The sequence below is a fragment of the Doryrhamphus excisus genome, linkage group LG6, assembly GCF_037039965.1.
Source record: "Doryrhamphus excisus strain RoL-2023G ecotype Guam linkage group LG6, RoL_Dexc_Guam_v1.1, whole genome shotgun sequence".
NCBI lineage: Eukaryota > Metazoa > Chordata > Actinopteri > Syngnathiformes > Syngnathidae > Doryrhamphus > Doryrhamphus excisus.
The window spans coordinates 6102322-6126875 of NC_136362.1; the positions used below are offsets into that span (position 1 = coordinate 6102322).

General features: G+C 41.9%; 1 protein-coding gene across 5 annotated transcripts in view; it reads right to left on the reverse strand.

The window, feature by feature from the left end:
• Positions 1–24012, reverse strand: part of dgki (diacylglycerol kinase, iota) — a 44703-nt gene extending 20691 nt beyond the window's left edge. For 3 of the 5 annotated variants that reach the window (XM_078791249.1, XM_058066125.2, XM_078791250.1), the window contains exons 1-2: positions 23576–24009; positions 2979–3087 (exon numbers count right to left, since the gene is read on the reverse strand). In XM_078791249.1, coding sequence (XP_078647375.1) covers positions 2979–3087; positions 23576–23805 — 339 coding nt within the window. In that variant the 5' untranslated portion in view covers positions 23806–24009. Of the gene's footprint in view, positions 1–2978; positions 3088–23575 lie in introns of all 5 variants that reach the window. The other 2 variants (XM_058066121.2, XM_058066117.2) reach the window with 2 other exon arrangements.
• Positions 24013–24554: the final 542 nt, after the last annotated feature.

Consider the following 24554-nt stretch of genomic DNA (forward strand, 5'->3'; position numbering starts at 1 on the left):
CTCATATGTGGTATTTTCTCTTATTATGTCTACTATACTGGGTCATCGGAGTGTAAAGGTGACTATAGGGGTGTTATTTCATGTCTAGGGGTCTCTAATAATGTTAAAAAGCATATTTAGAAGGTTGTAAACAGGTTTGCTCTCCCTAATATGTAGTATTTTCTCTTGTTATGTCTACTATATTGGGTAATAGGAGTGTAAAGGTGACTATAGGGGTGTTATTTCATGTCTAGGGGTCTCTAATAATGTTAAAAAGCATATTTCAAAGGTTGTAAACAGGTTTGCGCTCCCTAATATGTGGTATTTTCTCTTATTATGTCTACTATACTGGGTAATCGGAGTGTAAAAGTGACTATAGGGGTGTTATTTCATGTCTAGGGGTCTCTAAAAATGTTAAAAAGCATATTTATAAGGTTGTAAACAGGTTTGCGCTCCCTCATATGTGGTATTTTCTCTTATTATGTCTACTATACTGGGTAATAGGAGTGTAAAGGTGACTATAGGGGTGTTATTTCATGTCAGGGGTCTCTAATAATGTTAGAAAGCATATTTAGAAGGTTGTAAACAGGTTTGCTCTCCCTAATATGTGGTATTTTCTCTTGTTATGTCTACTATATTGGGTAATAGGAGTGTAAAGGTGACTATAGGGGTGTTATTTCATGTCAGGGGTCTCTAATAATGTTAGAAAGCATATTTAGAAGGTTGTAAACAGGTTTGCTCTCCCTAATATGTGGTATTTTCTCTTGTTATGTCTACTATATTGGGTAATAGGAGTGTAAAGGTGACTATAGGGGTGTTATTTCATGTCTAGGGGTCTCTAATAATGTTGAAAAGCATATTTAGAAGGTTGTAAACAGGTTTGCGCTCCCTGATATGTGGTATTTTCTCTTATGTCTACTATAATGGGTAATAGGAGTGTAAAGGTGACTATAGGGGTGTTATTTCATGTCTAGGGGTCTCTAATAATGTTAAAAAGCATATTTCAAAGGTTGTAAACAGGTTTGCGCTCCCTAATATGTGGTATTTTCTCTTATTATGTCTACTATACTGGGTAATAGGAGTGTAAAGGTGACTATAGGGGTGTTATTTCATGTGTAGAGGGCTCTAATCACATTAAAATGTATATTTAGAAGGTAGTAAACAGGTTTTTTTATGTCTTATTTTCCTTTATGTCTACTATATTGGGTAATAGGAGTGTAAAGGTGACTATAGGGGTGTTATTTCATGTCTAGGGGTCTCTAATAATGTTAAAAAGCATATTTAGAAGGTTGTAAACAGGTTTCCTCTGCCTAATACATACGTTGTATTTTATCTTATTATGTCGACTATATTGGGTAATATGTGTAAAGGCGGTATTTCTTGTTTAGAGGGCTCTAATGTTAAGAATCATATTTAGAAAGTTGTAGCCACGTTTACTATGCCCAATATGCCTTATTTTCTGTAATGTTGACGATATGAAGTAATAAGAGTGTACTTATTTTGTCTTATTATGTTGGTAACAGCAGTGTAAATGTGACTATAGGGGTGTTGGTTCATGTCTAGAGGGCTCTATTAATGCTAAAAAACTGCTTGTAAACAGTTTAACTCTTCCTAATATGTCTTATTTCCTGTTATTATGTCTGTTGTTATTGCCTCTTAGCCTTACTGTACCAGTTTCATTTAATTTTTACCATAAAAATAATGAGATGTTGTTCGCCAATGACCCCCAGGCCGCACTTTGGACACCCCTGCACCGTACCACGGCGTAAAACACACCTCTACATCAGCCAAACATGACGGAGCCGCCTGGGGAGCGCGGCAAACGTCTGTTACGTCCCGATGGAAACCAAAAACGTTCTGCCGGATTCCCGGGAGTCTTTGTTCCCGTTCGGCCGGCCTGCTGCACTCCCAGTGTCAACTCTTCGTCTTCTGAAGATTCATCTGCGCTGTGACTGTATGCCGCAGTTGGCTAAAAATAGCAGCGTGCCTTTGTGACGTTCGAGCCACTGTAAAGAAGTTGGCAGCAGTTCGCCGCCGCCGTGGCGTAATCTGGTGATTACGGACACAAATGGCACCGCTGAGGGAGAAGACATTGTCATGCAGCTGACAAAGACTCCGGGCCAGCAAGCGGCGGGTGTTTTTATTCCAAAAGGGCCCAATGGGCTTGTTGAACGCTAGGATAAATGAACATCCGAGTGCTGGAGTGCTGGATGGCGGCGGCGTTAATCAGGGAGCTCATTTCGCCATCTCTGATGTGAGATGAGTCAGGAGCAGAACCCGCTCAAAGCCACAGGCTGCAAGTCTCCACGGCATGCAAATTCACTCAAATACTAGAAAAAAGACCAAAGAACCCAAAGCAGCGTACGTGTTGCTGACAGCAGTCTGCTAGCAAAGCTGGCGGCATGAAAATGCTAAATGTCATTTGGTGACTCAGCCCCGTTACATGACGCTGCATTGGTGGCCATGATTGTGCATTTAAAGACGGGGGTGTCCAAAGTGCCGCCGGGGGAGAATATAAAAATAATATATAAATATATATATATTTTTTGGAAAAGTCAGCAGTAATTTTACAATAATTCAAGTAATTTCTGGAAAATTACAATGGAGGAAAAATTATAATATTATGTCAATAAAGTCAAAATATTACAAAAAGTGTATTCATGAAGATTTGAAGAAGAAAGTTGGAAAAACTTAAAAACATAAAAAAAATTAAGTCAGAATATTAAGACAAAAAAGTTGTATTATAATTTGACAAGAGTTTAGGAGGGGAAATAATAATAATAATAATAAAAGTAATTAAAAAAAATAATTAAAAAAAGGCAGAATATTATGAGAAGCCAAAAGAAATAAAATTTTTGGAAAAAAGTTGTAATATTATGGAAATAAAGTGAGCAAAATTCACAAAAGGAAAGCTGAAATAGCATCCTTTCATTTGTCAACAATATGGCCATCAATGGAGGAAAAAGTAAGGACACCGCTGCTGTGTGTGCGTGTCTGACCGTCCAATCCACATAGGTCCTCAGCTCCTTGTTGGGCCCGTTGGAGGCGGGGGGCAGGGCGGGCTGGGGCGGGCCCAGGTGCTGCAGCCCGGAGCGAGAGATGGCCTTCCTGCAACCCAAGAAGACACACAAAAAAGGGCACAGTCATCTCCACAGCCTCCAATCACTGCAAGAATTTGATGGGGGGGGAATGTGCGTGAATTATTCACGCCGTGTCAGCACATTAGGGCGGTAGCGGCGGTGGAGGAAGGACGGGAACGGGGAACAGCTTGCAGGAGAGACCGCCAGCGGCACTTTGGGGTGAGACGTTCTGTCGGAGGATGACTCAGCAATCATCGCTCAGTCTGACTCTTCCTCTCTTCTTTCCCGCTAATGAATTGCTGTAATTCCAGCTCTGGCTTTCTAATCTCTGCTGATCACATTAGCGCCGCACAACACTTTGCGGCGAGAGGCCTGGCTCCGTGTTGCACGGACATGCGTCACTTGCTCGCTCGCTCAGGCAAAAGGAATACAAATTCTGTCACTTCTTTTTCTCCTTTTTTTCTTCAAAAACACTTTTTTTCTTGATTATTTTGTATTTTGTTATGCTACCAAAATGACATTATTTTGTCAGTTTTTCTCATAAAATTGCAATTTTTTTTCCTCATTAGAATATGATATTTTCTCTAAATATTTTGACTTTATTCTAATAAAATTTTCATTTCTGGAGAAAAAAAAATATTCTCACAATTTGGACTTTATTTTCACTTCATTTTTGTAAATTAAAAATTTCCTCCGCAATCTTATTTTCCAAAAATGACTTTTGACTTTTTTCCCTTTTTTTCCATTTTGTTTTCAAAATTATCCAACTAATTCAACATTTCAACTCCTTTTGTAAATGTTCTTTCATAATTATGACTTTATTCCCATGATATTTCACTTTATTCTCGTTACATTGTAACTTTTGATGCAACTTTACTTTACAAAAAGTCCTTGTGATGTTTGTTTATCATAAGATATATTTTTTAAACGCCACTTTTCATTAATTTTCACGTTTTTGCTGCAAAAACATCATTATGATAGCGACACATATACGTACTGTATATAATACATTATCATGTTAGAAGAACACAGGCTGATAATAAAAAAATGGCTGACACCATGAGGAAGTGTGGACGTATGAAAAACCCCTGGTTGAAAGTTTGAGTGGCAGCCTGTCTAGGATTGTCAAACGGGACAAAGAGGAGTCTGTTTACACACTCTGTAACCTGATGACACACACACACACACACACACACACCTCTTGGGATAAAAATAGTACTGCGTGGGTGACACCGGCAGAAATCCACGGATGTATGCTGGCTGGACGCCTGCCACGCTGGACACACACACTTGCATCCACAGCCTTTGTTTACAACATGACCTTCTGGCTGATGCCGTCTTTTAATATCAGACTTCATCTATGCAACACTTACCTTTAGAAGCACCTGAGTGTGTGTTTATTATTCATAACCTAACGGTCCTTCCCACTTCTCTTACTTTCATCGCTGCACAAACTCTCAACCCATCGCTACACAAGCTACAGTAGCTACTTGAAAAGTCCATTTTCTTATTCATATATGGAATATTTTTCTAGTTAGGTCATATTTACAATCTTTTAAATATGGTTCATGACGTTATTAGAGCCCTGGAGACGTGATATAACACCCCTATAGTCACCTTTATACTCCTATTACCCAATATAGTTAACTTAACAGAAAATAAGAGATTCGCTTTTTATCATTAGAGCCCTCTAGACATGAAATAACACCCCTATAGTCAACTTTACACTCCTATTGCCCAATATAGTAGACATAATGAGAACATAAGACATTCAAAACCTGTTTACAACCTTCAAAATACGCTTTTTAACATTATTAGAGCCCTCTAGACGTGATATAACACCCCTACAGTCACCTTTACACTCTGATTACCCAATATAGTTAACTTAACAGAAAATAAGAGATTCAAAACCTGTTTACAACCTTCTCCATACGCTTTTCAACATTATTAGAGCCCCTTAGACATAAAATAACACCCCTATAGTCACCGTTACACTCCTATTACCCAATATAGTAGACATAATGAGAACATAAGAGATTCAAAACCTGTTTACAACCTTGTCAATACACTTTTTAACATTATTAGAGCCCTCTAGACGTGATATAACACCCCTACAGTCACCTTTACACTCCTATTACCCAATATAGTAGACATAATGAGAACATAAGACATTCAAAACCTGTTTACAACCTTCAAAATACGCTTTTTAACATTATTAGAGCCCTCTAGACGTGATATAACACCCCTACAGTCACCTTTACACTCCGATTACCCAATATAGTTAACTTAACAGAAAATAAGAGATTCAAAACCTGTTTACAACCTTCTCGATACGCTTTTCAACATTATTAGAGCCCCTTAGACATAAAATAACACCCCTATAGTCACCTTTACACTCCTATTACCCAATATAGTAGAAATAATGAGAACATAAGACATTCAAAACCTGTTTACAACCTTGTCAATACACTTTTTAACATTATTAGAGCCCTCTAGACGTGATATAACACCCCTACAGTCACCTTTACACTCCTATTACCCAATATAGTAGACATAATGAGAACATAAGACATTCAAAACCTGTTTACAACCACGTCAATACACTTTTTAACATTATTAGAGCCCTCTAGACGTGATATAACACCCCTATAGTCACCTTTACACTCCTATTACCCAATATAGTAGACATAATGAGAACATAAGACATTCAAAACCTGTTTACAACCTTGTCAATACACTTTTTAACATTATTAGAGCCCTCTAGACGTGATATAACACCCCTATAGTCACCTTTACACTCCTATTACCCAATATAGTTGACATAATAACAGAAAATAAAAGATTCAAAACCTGTTTACAACCTTGTCAGTACGCTTTTCAACATTATTAGAGCCCTCTAGACATGAAAATAACACCCCTATAGTCACCGTTACACTCCTATTACCCAATATAGTAGACATAATGAGAACATAAGACATTCAAAACCTGTTTACAACCTTGTCAATACACTTTTTAGCATTATTAGAGCCCTCTACATGTGATATAACACCCCTACAGTCACCTTTACACTCCTATTACCCAATATAGTAGACATAATGAGAACATAAGACATTCAAAACCTGTTTACAACCTTGTCAATACACTTTTTAGCATTATTAGAGCCCTCTAGATGTGATATAACACCCCTACAGTCACCTTTACACTCCGATTACCCAATATAGTTAACTTAACAGAAAATAAGAGATTCAAAACCTGTTTACAACCTTCTCGATACGCTTTTCAACATTATTAGAGCCCCTTAGACATAAAATAACACCCCTATAGTCACCGTTACACTCCTATTACCCAATATAGTAGACATAATGAGAACATAAGACTTTCAAAACCTGTTTACAACCTTGTCAATACACTTTTTGACATTAGAGCCCTCTAGACGTGATATAACACCCCTACAGTCACCTTTACACTCCTATTACCCAATATAGTAGACATAATAACAGAAAATAAAAGATTCAAAACCTGTTTACAACATTGTCAGTATGCTTTTCAACATTATTAGAGCCCTCTAGACATGAAAATAACACCCCTATAGTCACCGTTACACTCCTATTACCCAATATAGTAGACATAATGAGAACATAAGACATTCAAAACCTGTTTACAACCTTGTCAATACACTTTTTAACATTAGAGCCCTCTAGACGTAATATAACACCCCTATAGTCACCTTTACACTCCTATTACCCAATATAGTTGACATAATAACAGAAAATAAAAGATTCAAAACCTGTTTACAACCTTGTCAGTACGCTTTTCAACATTATTAGAGCCCTCTAGACATGATATAACACCCCTACAGTCACCTTTACACTCCTATTACCCAATATAGTTGACATAATAACAGAAAATAAAAGATTCAAAACCTGTTTACAACCTTGTCAATACACCTTTTGACATTATTAGAGCCCTCTAGACATGAAATAACACCCCTACAGTCACCTTTACACTCCTATTACCCAATATAGTAGACATAATAAGAGAAAATAAGACATGTAAATACTGTACGTTGCAGTCCTGTGGGACACAGGAAGTGGAAGTGCGTTTGTTTTATGGCTAATAGGAAGGAGGGAAAGTCAGGGCTTAAGAGATGTGACCCAGAAATGACGCTTTACCTGCTCTCACACACACACACACAAACACACACACGCGTACACACACACAAACACACACAGTAACAGGGCATCATGGTCGGTCATCATGTTTGAGTGAGTCCTAATCTACTAAAAGCAGACGCCATCGTGGGAATTAAGGCTGGCTTCTAAAATCGACATAAAAAACGAGCGCGAAGCTGGCGTGTGTACACACACACACACACACACACACACACACACAGCTGAGAGATATTTGGAGTGCAGTCAAGTTCACGCGTCTAAAAATAGACCATGTTTAATGTGCAAATCATAACATCCCATATGATTCTTTTTTTACACTTTTCACACACAAAAAAACCCTAATCTCCTCTTTTCTCCTCTTCCTGCCCATCCTCCCCCTCGTGGCTTCCTCCGCCGCCCCGCAGAGGCGGGCTGCACCACGTTGCCACGGCAACGGCGCAGCGGCGGCGGCGGCAGCTCATCGGCTAATTATACTGGCGGAGGATCCGCTGTGTGTGCCTTTGAAATATTGAAATGAGCGTGCCAACGCGGCCTCAGAAGCCGGGCTTCCCACGTCGGCTAAGATGATGTCAGCCGTGAAAGTCTTCAAGGTTGCCAACTTTGGTGATGCATGACCGAGCGGCTGCAAGTGGGAGGAACTGAAGCCAACATCCTCTGGCTCGTGGAGCACACCGGGTGATTTCAGCACAATCATGGAGGAGGAGGAGAAAGAGGAGGAGGAGGAGGAGGAGCACCGGTGTGGGCTCACACAAATCCATTTTAGGCAGATCTGACCGGCGTTTGCGATGAGCGGTGCGGTTCCTGCCGTCAAAGGTGGCGGGCACCGCATGAACTTTCCTTCCACGCTTCCCACTGAAAGGTGCTGTGAAAAGGAGATCTGCGTGCCGGTTCAATTCCCCGGCAAGGCGGCCGCTGCTCGTCACTCACCTGCGGCCGAGAAGCCGATGGAAGACTCTGTTCACCCTCCCTCTCCGTCTGACGTTGATCATGGCGCTCCTGGATAAAAGGGGCCCAACTCACGTGTCCCCCTGTCAGCCGCCGTCTTTCACCCGCGACCACGCCGTCCTTCAGGTAAGCAATTGTCAAAGACACCGGAGAGCCGGCGGACACCCGAGCCGCGCGGCGCCGAGTGGCGTGTCAGGTAGCTGTGTTTAGAACGAGGGGCTGGCTTTGCGGCTTTGGGTGACGAGAACCTTCAACTTTCAATCCAATCTCACGGACGGGTCTAAGAATAACGCAACTCAACACGGGAGCACACTGCCGCCATCATGGCGACCTGCTGATGGGAAGACCACAAATATCAACACACACAAAACAAACACGGACTCATCACCGCCCCGAGCCGGGACTTTGTTTCCCCGAGGGAAGGTGATGGTTTTTGATAGTGGTCAGCGTTCAACGTTCAGTCTTAGAGTACCTGGATCCTTCCAGAGTCACACAATACACAGTACCATACCTGTGTACCTGTTGATGTGTCCTAAACAAATATCCTGACAATACTACTACCACTACTACTACTACAGCACTGCTGTCAGGAGAACCAGGGTGTAGAGGGGAGGGAGCTACCTACTGTGGCCCAGCAAGGTGCACTGTCTTCGGGCACACTCTCCGAGCAGCCGGTGTGACGCCACGGAGGTCTCCAGCAAACTTTTTGCTTTTGTGCTCAAATACCGTAGTGCTGGCATTTCAGGTGGCTGATACAATTTTTTATGTACGCCATTTTTTTTCTACAATGGCATAATAGGAACATGTTGGAAAAAAATTATAATTAGAAATTTCAAGAATAAAGTCAAAAATTTATGAAAAAAGTGATACATTTCAGGGGAAAAAAGTCATAAATTTACTAGAATAAAGTTGATATTACTGAAAATAAAGTACTAAATTTACAAGAATAGAGTTGTAAATTCATGAGGAAAAAAGTAGTCCATTCACAAGAATAAAATCACAAACTTACGAAAATAAAGTAGTAAATTTATGTGGGGAAAAAAAGGTGTGAATTTCCAAGAAAAAGTCGTAAATTTATGAGAAAAAATTCAAATAAAAAAATAAAGTTGTAAATTTACATGAATAAAGTCTATATTTTAGAAAATAAAGTCCTACATTTACAAAAACAAAGTTGTAAATTTATGAGAAAAAAGTAGTCCATTTACTAGAATAAAGTCACAAACTTACAAAATAACGTCGTAAATTTATGTGGGAAAAAAAGGTGAAAAATGTCTTACATTTGTGACAAAGTCGTAAATTTATGAGAAATAAATGTGCAAATAAAAAAAAAGTTGGTCATTACAAAACAAACAAACATTAGCATGTCCAGCCCACGTCTACCCCCCCCCCCCCCCACATGCCCAATGAGGCCAAAGGTCACATAGGTCCTCCCTTTTCATAGCTGTGTTTGTTTAAGTCGGACCGTCTTGAACAAATTAATTGGCTTAATTGGCTGGGAAAATTTGTTTTGGTTAGAGTCTGTTTTGGTTTGAGTACGTCCTTCTGGAACAGATTCATTGCATTTGCATTATTTTCTTTGGTTAGAGTCCATTTTGGTTTGGGTGGACTTGAAAGTTGCAACACATCGACTTCCTCGCACCTCTGGTTCCTTCTCACACCTTTGCAAAAAAAAGCTACCTTCCATGGTTGGCTCTACAGGGGTCAAGGGTCAAAGGGCCATGTTGTTGCCACGTGTGTAGTACATGCGTACTGCGCCATCACGGGACCCAAAGTCCACACAGGCCAATATCCACATTGTGACCGATCAATACGGCGCTTTTAATAATGAAAGGCCCACTCAATGAGTCCATCCATTTTGTTTTTGTACTGAAAAGCAATACTGGCTGTACATAGTACACTTCTATGTAGTACACACCGTTCTTCTAGCTTAGCTTCCCTTGACGTGGCGGTAAACAGGAAAGCCAACCGTAATCTTTACGTTATCCTACAATACAAAGATGCCTCACAACCCCCACCCCCCTGCCCCCCACTCCAACCGGCCAAAACAAAAACACACACAGGAACGCTCATTTCATAAATGACAATAGCAGGAAGACATCAACACACACACACACACACACACACACATACACACTGACGCTGCGGTGATCAGCTGTCATTTTTTGGTTGACTTTTGTCAACGACAGCATAATGAAATAAAACGACAACACAAACTACACAAATGTAGTTAGTGTTTGTGTAGAAGTACAAGTACATGTACGAGAACACGGGGCAGGGTGTCATGGTGACCCGCCTCACACTTCCTCTCCTGTATTGTGGAAGGATGCGACATTCCTTTCTGTCTGTCCGTCTTCCTCCCTCTTGGCCTGCGAGTGTGTGTGTGTGTGTGTGTGTGTGTGTGTGTGTGTGTCTGTTTTGAAGTGGAGCTCACCACCAACATCACCCGCCCGTCACCCTCCTGCTACGTGTTCTTATTCTGTGGCGGGTGCGTTAGAAGCCACACGGCTTCCTTGTTTAAAGACAAGCTACATCCCGCTACGTGTAATGAGTATAATATATTTAATTGCAGGGCAGAGCGTCCACGGCCAGTGTGTGTCTGACAGGGAGTGGGAGTGGGCGTGGGCGAGCAGCTGCAGTGGGGTTGCTATCAGCTCTGATTAGATCACCGCCTTCACACGCAAGCACAAACGTACGGGGGGCTCCCGGCCCGGGTGGGCAGGTGTACTTGGAAGGAGAGCAGATGCATGGGGGGGGCGGGGGGGGGGGGGGGGGGGGGGGGGGCACCACGGCAGCACACTGCCAGTGATGCAAACGGGAAAAGTGGAAGGTGTGGAACTTCCCTGGTTTGGAGCGTGTGGGGTTACGTACAGGAAGTCTGCCTCTTTCCTCTCCGGCCTTCCTCCCTCTATTTATAAGCCTCGTCTTTCCCATTCGTGGCATAGTCACATGATTGTACTTCTTATATATACTTATATATACTTATATATTACATCATGTGTTATTTATATAAGACATCATGTCAGGCATATCAAATGTGGCTGAAATAATAATAAAAATAATATGAAATAAGCTGAATTGGAATTATTATATTGACAACTGACTTCATGCACACCAGGGTTGAACTCCTCGCCAAGGACGTTCATGACGTTCATGTCCATCGCCGTGGTCGCTCACGTTAGCCGCGGGAAGACGCTACTTAATAAAACCTGCACGGAATTCCTAATCCCGCTGCGGAGAGGACATTGGGACGCTGCTCACGTCCTCATCCTTCGCTTCCAATCTGCTCCCGAGTCCGACACTTCTTCTCCTCGGAATTGTCCATCCTTTCAAGATGATGTGCACGTTTGGTTTGCCATTGTCCTTGCCAGGACCGCCTGCCTTTCCTTTCACTTCCCCACTGGCCTACATTCCTTTCCTCTGGGAGTGGATGAAGACGGAGGAAGAGGAGGTGGGGGTGGTAAGGAGCGGGAGATGAAAAAGTGGGAGGAGTAAAAAAAAAGAGAAAAAGAAGGGAAGATGGAAGTGAAGGAGAGATCATTGGTAGGCGGGCTTGGCTTTGCCCGAAGGCCTTGGCTCGTCTCCCACTCGTCCTCCTCTTCCTCCTCCTCCTCCTCCTCCTCCTCCTCCTCCTCATCCGTCCTTCACACTTCAACTCTCTCCTCTGTCTTGCTCCATCCTAATCTACCCCCCCCCCCTTCCTTTTTTCTCACCTCTCTCTTTTTGCACACTCAACTTGTGGGTCAAATTCAGATGAGATGATTTCCTCCCACTCGGACTCCAACAGCCCACCGCCTTCCTGTCGCAGTGGAGGAGAGGCATCGGGCTCCTCCAGCTCGTGGCGGCCCAGCATGAACGTGCTCCGACGCCGACACGACCACCTGGACGCTTTGGGAGAGGAAGGGGGACGCTTGGCCGCAAAAGTCACCAGACTTCTCATCATGGTGCCGCAGTGGTTCTCATACATATGTATTAGAGTAATATGTATTTAGAGTAGTGATTGAGGAACTAATGAGGAACTAATGACGAAGGCACATACATTTAGAGTAGTTACTGAGGAACTGACGAGGAACTAATACCTAAGGAACCTACATTTAGAGTAGTTATTGAGTAACTAATGAGGAACTTATTACAAAGGCACATACATTTAGAGTAGTTACTGAGGAACTGACAAGGAACTAATGCCTAGGGCACCTACATTTAGAGTAGTTATTGAGGAACTAATGAGGAACTAATGATGAAGGCACATACATTTAGAGTAGTTATTGAGGAACTAATGTCAAAGGCACATACATTTAGAGTAGTTACTGAGGAGCTAATGAGGAACTAATGACGAAGGCACCTACATTTAGAGTAGTTACTGAGGAACTAATGACGAAGGCACCTACATTTAGAGTAGTTACTGAGGAACTGACGAGGAACTAATGCCTAAGGCACCTACATTTGGAGTAGTTATTGAGGAACTAATGAGGAACTAATGACAAAGGCACATACATTTAGAGTAGTTACTGAGGAACTGACAAAGAACTAATGACGAAGGCACATACATTTAGAGTAGTTACTGAGGAACTGACAAGGAACTAATGACAAAGGCACATACATTTAGAGTAGTTACTGAGGAACTGACAAAGAACTAATGACGAAGGCACATACATTTAGAGTAGTTACTGAGGAACTGACAAGGAACTAATACCTAAGGAACCTACATTTAGAGTAGTTATTGAGGAACTAATGACAAAGGCACATACATTTAGAGTAGTTACTGAGGAACTGACGAAGAACTAATGACGAAGGCACATACATTTAGAGTAGTTACTGAGGAACTGACAAGGAACTAATACCTAAGGAACCTACATTTAGAGTAGTTATTGAGGAACTAATGAGTAACTAATGACAAAGGCACATGCATTTAGAGTAGTTACTGAGGAACTGACATGGAACTTATGACAAAGGCACATACATTTAGAGTAGTTACTGAGGAACTGACGAGGAACTAATGCCTAAGGCACCTACATTTAGAGTAGTTACTGAGGAACTGACAAGGAACTAATGACAAAGGCACATACATTTTGAGTAGTTACTGAGGAACTAATGAGGAACTAATGCCTAAGGCACCTACATTTAGAGTAGTTATTGAGGAACTAATGACAAAGGCACATACATTTAGAGTAGTTACTGAGGAACTGACGAAGAACTAATGACGAAGGCACATACATTTAGAGTAGTTACTGAGGAACTGATGAGGAACTTTTTAGAGTAGTTTAGAGTAGTTACTGAGGAGTTAGAAGTCATTTATGAATGATGAAAATGATAAAAAAAGTATTAGGTGCTAGCTGTTGGCGTTGCTCTAAATACATAACACTTTTAGATGAATTGCTCTGCCAGAGAACAAGAAGATGTAGCAGGAGGGATCAATGTTGCCAAGGGGGGGGGCGTGTAGGATTTTCCCATGATGTCTGCACACACCCTTGCAGTGGAGAAGTTGTCACGAATCTGAATTCAAGTCATGAGACACAAGCAGAAAATCAGAGATGTTCTCTCCACCCAGCCTCCTCCTAATGTGTGTGTGTGTGTGTGTGTGTGTGTGTAGGAGGCCTCATCTTCACACGGTGCATCTGTATGTGACCTCTCCTGCTTAGAATAGAAGCAGACAGCAGAGCAGCAGAGAAGATAGGATATAAAGACCATATGAAAGATATCCATACGCATGAAGAAAATAAGAGGCAAGCTTTGACGTGAGATAAGCTGCAGCGTTACAGATTAGAGGACAAGGGAGTCCAAATGTTTCCCCTCCAGGCTATAAAGCCATTTCGAAAGCTTTAGGACTCCAGCCAAACACAGTGAGAGCCATTATCCACAAATGACCAACACATGGACTGGTGGTAAAGGACAGCGCAGCCATGACTCTTTCAAGAGGTCACAAAAGACCCCACAACAACATCCAAAGAACCGCAGGCCTCACTTGCATCATAGCAAGAGTCAAATACGGTGGTGGTAGTGTGATGGTTTTGCTGCTTCAGGACCTGGAAGACCTGCTGTGATGAATGGAAGCATGACTTCTGCTGAAGGAGAACGTCCGACCATCTGTTGGTGACCTCTAGCTGAAGGTTTCTGCAGAAGGTCCATGGTCCAAAACGCAGCAGCAGGTCCACCAAAGCTGATGAGGACTTTGGAGTGGCCTGGTCCAAGCATGCTAGTGGGATGACGCACATTTTCTCGTCATCTCGTTTCTTCATTATCGTGAAACGGCAAGAAAAAATAATGTCATGTTTGTAGCACAGAGATGAAATATTAAAATGTCTTAATATTTCAACTTTATGCTACTAACATGACATTATTATATTATATTATATTATATATTTATTGTCATGTTTGTAGCACAGAGATGAAATATTAAAATGTCTTAATATTTCAATTTTATGCTACTAACATGACATTATTATATTATATTATATTATATTATATTATATTATATTATATTATATTATATTATATTATATTATATTATATTATATTATATTATATTATATTATATTTATTGTCATGTTTGTAGCACAGAGATGAAATATTAAAATGTCTTAATATTTCAACTTTATGCTACTAACATGACATTATTATATTATATTATATTATTTTACATTACATTATATTATATTTATTGTCATGTTTGTAGCACAGAGATGAAATATTAAAACGTCTTAATATTTCAACTTTATGCTACTAACATGACATTATTATATTATTATTATATTATATATAGTCATGTTTGTAGCACAGAGATGAAATATCAAAATGTAATAATATTTTAACTTTATGCTACTAACATGACATTATGTTCCTTAATTAAGTTTATGCTTGTAAAATGACATGTTACATATATAATTACATATTTTGACTTTTTTCTTTTTTTTTAAGTTTTCTTGTTCAATCCTATATTTTTTTATGTGCCAATAAATAAAAAATAAATAAAAAAAATAATAAAATAAAGTAAAAAAAATATTTTTTTTATATTAGGAAAGCAGGAAGTGAACAAATGTAACAGTTACTGATTGCAAAAGTACCAGATGGAGGGGTAGGATTTAATAAGCTTTGCTTCTTCCTACTCTTTTTGGACATGTGGAACTGGGAACTGATTATGGGATGTACTTGAAATCTGATGCATGTTCATATGAAATAAAACCATTACCATTACCATTACCTTTACCATTACCATTAACATTACCATTACCATTACCATTACCATTACCATTACCATTACCATTACCATTACTATGACCAATAAAAAGATGGTAAATCCTACCCGTGTCTCCATGACGCTACACACGCGGCGAGGGAGTTACAATTAGATCTCTCGGTGTTTTGGCTCTTTAACCTCTGCCTCAGCTGCTGAATAAAATCCATCATTTGCTAACGACACACACACACACACACACACACACACGGTGGGATAAAGGTGCTGCCTCACTAATTATGGTGTATCCCTGCACCAGGTTGCGTGCACGTACGTAGGTGTGTGTCTGGGGGATGGTTTGTGTGTGTGTGTGTGTGTGTGGCCATTTCATCTTTGCGAGTGCTGACTGCACCATACTTAATCCTGCTTTCATGGACGCACGCACACACACACGTGCACGCACACACACGTGCACGCATGTGGAAGGTTAATCCAGGCAGTGCATGCATGTTTGCAGCCAAGAGAGAGTGTGTGTGCAAACAAAGTTGCAGCGGAAGCTAGCGTTACAAACCTGTTGGCGATTGCGTCATTCTTCACATTTTTGTTTTGATTTGCATTTTTTTCACCATGATGTTATTACGGTAGACCACTGTCCCGCCACAGATAGATCCTAGTCCTGTGATTGTTAAAAAAAAAAAGGATTCTCGGATGTGAGCATGTTTAGCCACGAGGAAAGCTCATGCAGTGCGTGTGTGTGTGCGTGTGTGTGTGTGTGTGTTCCGTGTGTGATAAAGTGATTTTCCAGCGAGACAAAGTGAGGGAGCGTTGCAGTGATGGAGTCAGTGTCACCTCAGCGGGCGGCGCCGCAGGTTCATTATCAGCCCGGGCGAGACAGATGGGCTTGTTGGAAGGAAGGGTGAGATTTTTAAAAGCACAAATGAACAACAAGAACGGGAAGTAAACATGGCCGCCGGTCGCCGGCGGGACCACGGCGTGCATTTCCCATACATTCAGCTATTTGCGTCGGACCGCCACAAGAAAAAGCCACCGCAGCCACAAATAGACGGTCACGGTTGTGTCCTTTTTTGGGTACAGTAAAGGAACAAAATGCTAAACTGCTTTTGCTTTTGTGTAAACACCTTTCATGATTTTTACTTAAACATAAAAAAATGTGAGGGCTGCATGCTAACCGCTGTGAGGCCTGTGCGCTAACCACTCGGCCGCGTGCAGCCCACAAATATTTTATATATTACATATTTTATAGTCACCGTTACACACCCACTAGCCAATATAGTACACAAAATAAGAGAAAATAAGACATACTATGCATAGAAAATCACAACAACCTAAATACGAGCTCTCTAGACATGACATAACACCCCTATAGTCACATTTACACTCCTATTACCCAATATAGTTGGCATAATAAGAAACTATAAGGTATACTAGGCATAGAAAGACTGTTCACAAGCTATTAAAGAGCGTTTATAATGTTATTAGAGCCCTGTAGACATGACATAACACCCCTATAGTCTCCATTACACTCCTATTACCCAATATAGTTGACATAATAATGGAAAATAAGACATATTAAGCGTAGAAAACCCATTTACAACCTGCTAAATACAGTTTTTAGCATTATTAGAGCCCTGTAGACATGACCTAACACCCCTATAGTCTCCTTTACACTCTTATTACCCAATACAGTTGGCATAATAAGAGACTATAAGGTATATTAGGCATAGAAAGACTGTTTACAAGCTTTTAAAGAGCGTTTATAATGTTATTAGAGCCCTGTAGGAATGACATAACACCCCTATAGTCTCCTTTACACTCCTATTACCCAATATAGTTGACATAATAAGAGAAAGTAAGACATATTAAGCATACAAAATTTACAACCTGCTAAATACAGTTTTCATCATTATTAGAGCCCTCTAGACATGACATAACACCCCTATAGTCTCCATTACACTCCTATTACCCAATATAGTTGACATAATAAGAGAAAATAAGACATATTAAGCAAAGAAAACCCATTTACAACCTGCTAAATACAGTTTTTAGCATTATTAGAGCCCTGTAGACATGACCTAACACCCCTATAGTCATCTTTGCACTCCTATTACCGATTATATTTAATATTATAGCATAATATAATCAATATACTGCAATGATATATTAAAGGAATATATTACAAGATATTTTTATATAATCTATGAATTACAATAAATATATTTCATATTTCAAATAGAATATTTGACTATTGAAATATTTTCTAAAAGTGGACCGCCACAATTTGATTTGCTACCTGTGGATCAGCGCTCATAAAGACATGATAATGAGGCTGCCAGTGAACGCAGCTTGTCTTTTCAACCGCATACAGTAGATGGCATCGTACCTCTGAACGCCTCACGCACACACCTTTGAACGCACCTTGTGAATGTTAGCATTCCGCTGCCATGTCGTCTTTTTCCAAAAAGCGGTGTGATGAGAGCCTGAAACTTGGACGCATGATCGCTAATCACTTCCGTCACTTCCAGGGGCGGCATGGTCGATGTCCCCCAGTGTTTGGTGTGTCAAACACACACACACACACACACACACACACACACACAACTCCATCAACACACTCTACTTTTCCGTTTAGCCTTTTTCTTTTTTTAGCTTCTTTCCCAAAGCGGGCAAATCCTCTTCCAGCAGCCAGACGACTAATAAGGAGCGGGGCCCCCACGTCGGCCGATATCCCTTAACGCCTCGCCTCACTGAATTATGGGCAAAATAACACACACACTTCCAAGGACTCCTGAAAAGGCCAAGAAGGGAGCCAGGGATGAGCCAGAAATCCTATTAGTGTTCACGCAACTGCTGCTAATATTTCGCCACCTTATTTGGTCAGCTGGGATAGGCTCCAGCCCACCCGTGACCCCACTGAGGACACCCAGCCGGCTCTCATAAAAGATGACCCGATCAGCTAAGTTACCACGCAACAGCAACCGCCAAGCGGCGCCGTGATCTGCTTAACAATTCCCCAGCCGATCCCGGCGTTCCGCTGAATTGAACGTACGGGGAGGGGCTGCTTCATTATTGATGTCGTCCGTCGGAAGCACTTAAGCGGCGAAGGGCCGTCGTCTGTCATCATGTGTGACACGGCGATGACATCAGGCCGGATGCGAAGAGCGAGCGTGCTTAGCGTAGCCGCGTGCCGCCAGTCCACAGAGGCGGACTGGTTGACCTGCTTGACCTTGGAGTGTAATTTCCCCAGGGAAGCGCTGAGGTTATTGGTGACGCATCGCTGATACGACTGTGGCTCCTCTGTCGGGAAATCCTTCCTGGAGGCGGCCGCCGTGCTGCGGGTGACCCCGGCTCGTGGTTGCTATGAAAACAACGCTAGCATTAAAAGATTGAGGGGAAAAAAAAGCCTGGAGCGCAGATGACACACTAAATATATCAGAGCATCTCTTCCTGGACGTCACCGACAGGAAATGCAGGGCATCTTCTATTCTCCCTTACTTTACCCAAAACGACACAAATCATGACTTTAGAACCGAGGTAGCAGACCGTGATCAACCCCTGCTACGTTTTACAGGAAAAACCAAACTTAAATCTTCATGATATTCCTACTGGTTTTACAGTAATCTGGAGTTTCATCAAAGCAGGATTCTTATTTTGGTAGCTACAGCACAGAAAACCTATTTATGGCGTCCTAAGATCGTTTTCCAACATCATTAGAGCCCTCTAGACATGAACCAACACCCCTATAGTCACCTTTACCCAATATAGTCAACATAATCAGACACCATGAGACTTACTAGGCAAAAAAAAACAGTTTATGATGTTTTGTTTTCTTCCTTAGAGCCCTCAAGATTTGAAATAACACCCCTATAGTCACCTGTACACTCCTATTATCTAAGATAGCACACATAGTAACAAAAAATAAGATATTTGGCCTAGAAAATCTGTTTACACCCCTCTAAAAATGTATTCCAACATCATTAGAGACCTCTAGACATGGAATAACAGCCCTACAGTCAACTTTACACTGGTTTAACTGAATACGGTAAACATTATAAGGGCAAATAAGACATATTAAGCACAGAAAAACCCATTTGTGACCTTTAAAGTATAGTTTTTAACATTAAAAGAGCCTTCAAGACATGAAATAACACCCCTATAGTCGACCTTTATTACCCAATATAGTCGACATAATCAGAGACCATGAGACTTACTAGGCAAAGAAAACCTGTTTATGATGTTCGAAATACTTTTTTTTTACCTTAGAGCCCTCTAGACGTGAAATAACACCCCTATAGTCACCTGTACAATCCTATTATCTAAGATAGCACACATAATAACAAAAAATAGGATATTTGGCCTAGAAAATCTGTTTACGCCCCTCTAAAAATGTATTCTAACATCATTAGAGACCTCTAGACATGAAATAACAGCCCTACAGTCAACTTTACACTGGTTTAACTGAATACGGTAAACATTATAAGGGCACATAGTTTTTAACATTAAAAGAGCCTTCAAGACATGAAATAACACCCCTATAGTCACCTTTATTATCCAATATAGTCGACATAATCAGAGACCATGACCTACTAGGCAAAGAAAACCTGTTTATGATGTTCAAAATACTTTTTTTTTTACCTTAGAGCCCTCTAGACGTGAAATAACACCCCTACAGTTGCCTTTATTACTCAATATAGTCAACATAATCAGAGACCATGACTTACTAGGCAAAGAAAACCTGTTTATGATGTTCTAAATATTTTTTTTTTACCTTAGAGCCCTCTAGACGTGAAATAACACCCCTATAGTCACCTGTACAATCCTATTACCCAATATAGTCGAGACTATAAGACTATAAGACTTACTGAAAACCTGTTTATAATTTTCTAAATACTTTTTTTTACTTTAAAGCCCTCTAGACGTGAAATAACACCCCTATAGTCACCTTTATTACCCAATATAGTCAACATAATCAGAGACCATGAGACTTACTAGGCAAAGAAAACCTGTTTATGATGTTCTAAATACTTTTTTTTTAACCTTAGAGCCCTCTAGATGTGAAATAACACCCCTATAGTCACCTGTACAATCCTATTACCCAATATAGTCGAGACCATAAGACTATAAGACTTACTGAAAACCTGTTTATAATTTTCTAAATACTTTTTTTTACTTTAAAGCCCTCTAGACGTGAAATAACACCCCTATAGTCACCTTTATTACCCAATATAGTCAACATAATCAGAGACCATGAGACTTACTAGGCAAAGAAAACCAGTTTATGATGTTCTAAATGTTTTTTATTTTTACCTTAGAGCCCTCTAGACATGAAATAACACCCCTATAGTCACCTGTACAATCCTATTACCAAATATAGTAGACATAATAAGAGAAAATAAGACACAAATGACATAAAAAAACCCTGTTTAGGACCAGGTTTTATCTTCACAATGTCTTTGAATGCATCTTCTGAATGCCTTATACAGTATTTACATTTTACTTCATTTAGTAGGCAAGGAAGCCAGAATTGCTAATGCTAATAAAAGAACAAACAAAGAGAAAAAGCAGGCTTTTGGTCCATAGTGTGCATGTGGCCATCAGGTATTGCTAATAACGACTTGGCTAAGGCGAATGTCATCATTTCTTCTCGAAACTCTTCTGTGTCAAACATTTAGTTCCTCCCTCTCGGGACTGCTTTGTGGCGTGCGGTTTGCGGGGTGGCTGCTAATGTTACTACATCCTGTCCTGCGGCTGCGGCGCCGCAGCAGGCGGTGATGAAATGTAAGAGTGTGATGGCCTGCAGCGTCCAAATAACAAATTGTCTAAAACCTAAAGAGGCTTCTTACGCTAACGTAGTGTAACCCCCCCCCCCCCCCCCCCAGCGCTAACAGAGACAGGAAGTGCACTAACACACTGACCAGCTAAGTGGCTAATTGGTGGAATGTTTTACTGGCTGAATGTAACGCACACACAGAGACATCTGGAGGAGGGGTGGGGGGGGGCACGTCTAAGAATAGATAAAAGGCGGGACATTATTGTGATGAATGTCTGACAGATATTCTACATGTGCCTCACCGCCATAAACACGCACTGGCATAAGCCCCTCCCCCTTTCACACACACGCACATTTGCTGCTGGACAGCATCATTTCTCAGCTCCTTCACTTCGCCACATATGGTCACTGGCGTGTTGGCGGCGGACGCTTCAAACGACCTTCTTACGCCCCATCGCCGCTGACCAGCTAACGCCATTTCCTCCACATGGCCGCCTCGGAAAACACCACACACGCCGTTCTCGCGTCTCCATCCTCAGAGGACCTCTGTCGCTGCCGACGTCGTTGTTTATGGACTAACATGTGTGCTGTCAGTCATCTTTAATGGCGAGGAAACAGACGGACTTTAGTGGAATCCAACCACTGGTTCCCGTACATTCATCTATAAATAGATTTGGCCCTACCTGGGCTCATAAACACAACGCAACACACCTGGTCTGCCAGAGAATAAGAAGACGTAGCAGGAGGGATTCGTGTTGCCGACATTTAGCCAGTCAGTGTTGCTCTGGCTATTCTTCAAATAGGCTTCACAAATCAGGAACGGTATTTTGGAGAACTTTAAGAGTCTGGAGGTGAATCTAGTTTAGGTGAAGTGGTTTTCAAACTGATGGCGGTCTGGGGTGATCAAGATTATGAAAAAAAACACAGAAATGTGTCTTGATTGCAGTTTCACAAATCAGACTGTTCTTAGACTGTTCCAGGGTCTGTCAGTTAATCCAGGCCAGGTTTGAGAAGACTAAGTAAATTGTGGACCTGGTCTAAAGTGGTCTAGAGGCTAAAAAAAAAACAGACCAATGTGGATTTATGGCATTTTCACAAAAAGAATAAAGGTTTCACTAATCTCAAACTGGGCTATTGTGAACCTTGAGGGTCTGTTGATTAGTCCAGTCCAAGTGTGAGAAGTCTAGGTACAGTGGTTTTTGAACTGGACCTGGTCTAAGGTGGTTTGGAGGTTGGTTTTCACAAATAGAATAAAATTTTCACAAATCTCAGACTGTCTTATTATGAATCTTAGGGTCTGCTGATGAATCCAGTCCAGGTTTGAGGAGTCAAGGTAAAGGGGTTTTCAAACTGTACCTGGTCTAAGGTGGGCTAGATGACAGAAAAAAAAGACAGAATGTGCCTTTATTGCACGGTCACAGATCAGAAACTCTGCTATTAGGAGCCGACGGGGTCTGTGGTTTAATCCAGTCCAGGTTTGAGAAGTCTACGTATAGTGGTTTTCAAAGTGGACCTGGTCTAAGGTGGGCTAGATGATGAAAAACACACAGAATGTGCATTTATTGCACAGTCACAGATCAGAAACTCTGCTATTAGGAGCCGACGGGGTCTGTGGTTTAATCTAGTCCAGGTTTAAGAAGTCTAAGAAAAGTGTTTTTTGAACTGGACCTGGTCTAAAGTGGTCTGGAAGCTAAAAAAAAATGGCGCCATGTGCCTTTATTGCATTTTTACAAAGAGAATAAACGTCCCACCAATCAGAAACTTCGTTATTATGACCCATGAATGCAGTCCTGATTTGTAAAGTCTTGGTAAAGTGGTTTTCAAACTGGTCCGGGTTTCATGGACAAATCTAGGGAAGAGGCTTTTGGAGAGTCTGACATGAAGTGGTCTGCAATGATGAAAACACTAAATGAATACTAAGCACCCCAAATGGCGCCTTACGTAAGTAAACGTCTTGAGAGTTCCTATTTCCACCAACATCAGGATGCCCGAATTCAGCGGGAAAAAAACCGTATTTGGACAACTTGGTGATCCCGAGGTGACGTTAGATTACAATACATTGTCATTGTATTTCTGCATGGTTATGGGCCAGTACCGGACCACGACCCGGTGGTTGGGGGCCCCCGGATTAGCTGGTCTCCAGTTGATGGATAAATGCCACACATTCCTACAAAGTGACAACATAAACTGTTGTTTGTGTCGAATTTCCACGATCAACACGATGCTCACGCATGCACCGTGCACACAGTGTCCAAAAATCAATAGTATACCCCCCCCCCCCCCAACCACCCCCACCACCACAGGCTCCCACACACCAAGCTGTGGTCAACGCGAAGGGTTGAGACGGTGCAGCAAAGGAGAAGACGTTTAAAGCCAAGATGTCAAGGACCGGCATGGCGCTCCGGCCATAAATCACCGAATCATCCCGTCAGCTGTCACTCACCGATACGACGTCTGTTTTCTGAACGCCAGCCCCCTCAGCTTCTCCTCCAGGCTCTCCTGCTCCATGTCGGGCAGGCTGCTGAACGTGTCGCTGCAGCAGCCGACGGCAGCCTCCTCCGAGCCGGCTCCGGACTCCGACTCTCCGCCGTCGGCTCCGAGGGAGGCGAGCCGCCCCGCGCCCGAGCCCCCGGTCGCCGCGGGGCTGCTGCGCTCCTTGGCTCGGGGGTCCATGCTGGTCGCTCTCTCGCCCCGCGCCGGACCCCCCGCCGCCCCCGGTGCGCAGACGGCGAGGCCGCGGGAGGGGATGTCGAGGGAACGGGGACAGAGAGGGACACTCCGGGGACGATGTCCTCCAGCGTGTAGCCGCTAGCCTCCTCGAGAGCTAACTCAGATCAGGTCCGCCGCACGAGCTGCTCTCACGAGCTCTGAGCAGCTGCTGTCACGTGACGTCAACCCAGCGAAAGGGAGCGCGTTTGTCCTTCCAAAATAAAACCATATCGTCTACCGGAACGCTTTATTATGTAAACAAAAGCCCCGCTTGCCGACTTTTGTTACGTTCCGTGTTTAAATTATTAGCGATTGACGTCGTATAATGACTATCCCTGGTTTGTCCGTCCTGCTCTAAACATTCGATGGTCTTGTATTGATATTTACTGTCTCCTACCCTTACATTATTTATACTGCTTGTTCCGGTGAGGGGAACTGGTGCGATGGAGCCTATCCCAGCTAACTTTGACAAATGAATACAGTTCACGATAAATGGAAGATTTTGACAAAGGTACAAACGAATAGTTCGATAATAACGGAAATATTTATCATGCCGGACCTAACCGGAAGTGTCTTATTTTGTCGTGTTGAAATTGTGAGCGGCTTTCAAACAGAAGGCGGCGATCACGCCATTCTTCGGCCTCTGCAGCATCCATCCACGCAGGGACATGGAGCATGGCATTGTGGGATATTCCTCTCTTCCTCCTCCTCCT